General features: G+C 35.1%; 1 protein-coding gene across 1 annotated transcript; it reads right to left on the reverse strand.

Annotated features, from left to right (window-relative positions):
* Positions 1 to 569: 569 nt before the first annotated feature.
* Positions 570 to 3152, reverse strand: LOC125867013 (protein NRT1/ PTR FAMILY 1.2-like). Its single transcript, XM_049547432.1, has 4 exons — positions 2999 to 3152; positions 2702 to 2919; positions 1986 to 2536; positions 570 to 1609 (listed from the first exon to the last, which is right to left on the reverse strand). Exons 1-4 carry the CDS (start codon positions 3087 to 3089, stop codon positions 712 to 714), a joined length of 1758 nt encoding a protein of 585 aa, XP_049403389.1. The 5' UTR covers positions 3090 to 3152; the 3' UTR covers positions 570 to 711.
* Between the last annotated feature and the right edge of the window lie 345 nt (positions 3153 to 3497).

The raw sequence follows: 3497 nt of genomic DNA on the forward strand, positions 1-3497 counted from the left end.
AATTTTATTTGTCACGACGATTCTAACATTTTGTTAGATATTGTCAAAAAGTTTAGAGATCCTACAAAAATATGTGCAGTTTATGTGACTATCGATAAAAGTTTTCCCGCATAATTTTAATACCAGCTATAAAAAGCTCCTGGAAAAAAAATTAAAAATCTTTGCTTGTTGAAACAAAAAATTGTTAAAAAGTGTGAGGATATTTGATCCAACAAAAAACTGTTAGAAAGTGTGAGGATACTTGATCTAACAAAAAATTGTTAGAGAGTGTGAGGATACTTGATCTGCTATTCTTCTCATTTACCAACGAAAATTAGTTGGAGTTTAATTATCATCACTTTTTTCATAGCCAAATTATAATTAGATCAATAATTTTTCAGGGCAATCTAATATTTAGGTGATCAAAATTCTGATTATGTGTCACATTCGAGTTTCATTCACCAGTATTAGAAGTGGAAGTCTCCAATAAACATTGCGTCTAGCAATACATGGAGAATGGGAGAAGGATAAAAGTAGTTAACTTTTAAATACTTGGATGTAATCTAAATTCGGAGTATATTTTAAGGATGATTTTGGCCATATACAATGTGAGAGTTTTTTTGGCACTCATTTTCTGTCTTAAAGAAAGAAGCCCTCAATTTATTTTAGGTCAAGGATTCAAGAGAAGTTACAATACATGCAAATGATTCAAACATAAACATGGCGTACACATTAAGCACCATGGAAACGCCTATTCTCGGAGTGTTCCTCTTCTACCTCAGGAAATAAGCTACTCCTACCATCATGGTGATGCTGATCAGTAAACCGACAAATGGCTAGAAAATAGAGGAAGTTAATCACACATAAGAAAGTCACTAGCCAGCAGTAGTAATCTAGATGACCTCTGTTTATGTTGGTCGCGAGCCAGCTTGTCTTGCCTCCGGCTGAGGTAATACTATCCACCATGCTCACCAAGAGACTATTAATTAAGCTGGCAACCGCAAGGCCAAAGGTGTAAAGAGATGCTGCAAAGCTGGACATGGTTTTTGGAAATAGACTGTATACGAACTCAATCTGTCCAACCACATTCAAACCCTCAGCCACCCCATATAGTGCAAACTGTGGTACAAACCACATAGAGGACATGTTTAACACAGCATTCGGGTCATCCTCAAACCCTGCATTGATTGCCTTATTGCGTCGTATGGTTTCTGTTATAGCTGAAAGTGCTGTAGCAACAATGCCGAGAAATAAGCCAATCCCCATTCTGGAAAATGAACTTATCCCAGTCGGCAGTCCAGTATACCTTGACAGTAAAGGCACCAAAGCACGATCGTAAAAAGCAATCCAGATTGTCAAAGAAAGAAGGATAATCACGCCGAATGATCCTGCTGGGATTTCAAACTGACGGGTAATGTGTCTATCCACGGTCAGTAGTTGATATATCGAAAGTGGCTGACCGAACGATACAAGAAGCATAATACAGGTGGACCACATGGGAAGAACTCTAAGAAAACACTTCATTATTTCGACTTGTTCCACAAAGCAGAGACTCCATGGATCTGAAGCTTTTCCATCAGGTTTCAACTCCATGTGAGGATCTTCAATTATGCAAGCTCTATTCAAACACCTATAATATACAACGAATGAGTGAATCAAAGTGTAACTTGTTTTCCTTACCTCCATTAGGAAAGACGATTTCTTTATTTGTTTACCTAGAAAAAATATTTTCTGGAAACTTCAAACCAACCAAACGTGGGAAAATTGTACTATACACACCGTTCAAGTATCTATTTTGAACTTTTCATTTCCTTTAATAAAGGTCAAACGAAAATGAGTATGAGATGGGTAAACAAAGACCTTTAAACACACTAATAATTTGCTTAACTAAATGCATTGGACAATTTCATGTAAGTCAGTTAAAAAAATATTGTATGATAGTAAGCACATGAATGGACGTTGAAGATGTCTATGTACCATTGAGGAAAAGATAGAGGCGCATATACCTGAAGTCAATAGATGGTTTCAGTTGCTTTGATTCAGGTGCTTTATAGTAGCAGTCATCACTATAATTCAACTGAACATTGATATGTCTTTTTCTGAAGGCTGCGACTGATACTTGAAACAATCCAGTGAACAAACTCCCTTTAGGTTTTGCTTTGATATAAAGAGGAGATCCAATCAAGTAAACGGAAACAGATAAAACCATGAGCAAAACAGGGACACCAAACCCAACTTGCCAACCAAAATGATCTTGTATATAAACAATTACAGTAATTGCAACAGAGATTGAAATTCCTACACTGGCATAGAACCAGTTGAAATAGGTATCCATAAGTCTTTCGTTATCTGGATTTTCTTTGTTCTCCAATTGGTCGGCACCCAATGCTATGGAACAAGGTCTAACAAAACCAGCACCAATGGAAATAAGCCCAAAAGAAGACAAAATTACAGCAAGTTGGGCTGCTGTTGCTGCGTTACAATCAAGTTGATCCTGACCGCAGGGTAACGGCCTGATTTGTGGAAATATTGCGGTGAGCCAAAGAACAATCATTCCCTGTTGAGATAAAAGGAATAAACAGTAATAAGTCGTATAATCTTGTATATAAGTTGCAGTTGTGCTAATTTCATTTTTGTTTCCATATCCCAATCAGATATTTAATTTGCGATTTTAACAGAAGAGAGGTAAGCTAAACAAGACAAATTGATTAAGTGAACTTACAATTAGACTGGAGATTGTTCCAATAGCAATAGCCCTAAACCTTCCAATGTAAGAATCAGAAATAAAAGCCCCAACAATAGACAATCCATTTGAAAGTGCTGACCATAAATTCAACAAGACTGAAGCACGAGCAGCATCCATGTTGTAAAATTTTGTTATATAGAGTATCATATTTGGTTGCAAACCAAAACTTGCTACTCTCTCGCATGATTCATTCACTACAAAAAATAAAAATAACTATGTAACACAATGAAACAAGCTAAGTAAGAAGAAAGAGTAAAGAAAACACAAATATACCTATAATGAAAGGAATGGTTTTTACACCACCCTTTTTTGAATTTTGTGAGTGATTCAGTAAAAACTCTTCTTCTTCTGGGCTATTCCCCATTTTCTTTCTTTTCTTTGTTGTTCAAATTCTTGTTTACTCCAACCACTGTGAAAGAAAGAGGAACAGACACATGACTTATGTTCATAAAAATTATATTCCCAAGGCATTTAGATAATAATTAAATGAAGCTAGAATAAGAGAAAGTGATTTATTTATTTCCTTTCCAAATCATTAAAAAAAATTAATTTGGTCAAAAAAGAGGGGCTAAATTTACCCAAAAGAGATCCATCTCGCAACAAAAAAAAGAGGAGTAAAAGATTATTATATTTTATATTGTTATTTAATAAGCTAAATTCATTGGTGACTACTTAAAATTAACATTATTTTTCACTTAGACATCTAATTAGACTTTGTTCAATTTAACCCAACACCTTGTACCTATCCTAAGCTAACATAAAAAACTAACTT

This window comes from Solanum stenotomum, chromosome 6 (genome assembly GCF_019186545.1).
Source record: "Solanum stenotomum isolate F172 chromosome 6, ASM1918654v1, whole genome shotgun sequence".
NCBI lineage: Eukaryota > Viridiplantae > Streptophyta > Magnoliopsida > Solanales > Solanaceae > Solanum > Solanum stenotomum.

Coding starts and splice junctions, on each gene's coding strand:
- LOC125867013 (XM_049547432.1), bottom strand. CDS start 3,089: ATGGGGAATAGCCCAGAAGAAGAAGAGTTTTTACTGAATCACTCACAA. Junction 2,920..2,998: donor AACCATTCCTTTCATTATAG/GTATATTTGTGT, acceptor TATTTTTTGTAG/TGAATGAATCATGCGAGAGA. Junction 1,610..1,985: donor AAACCATCTATTGACTTCAG/GTATATGCGCCT, acceptor TGTATATTATAG/GTGTTTGAATAGAGCTTGCA.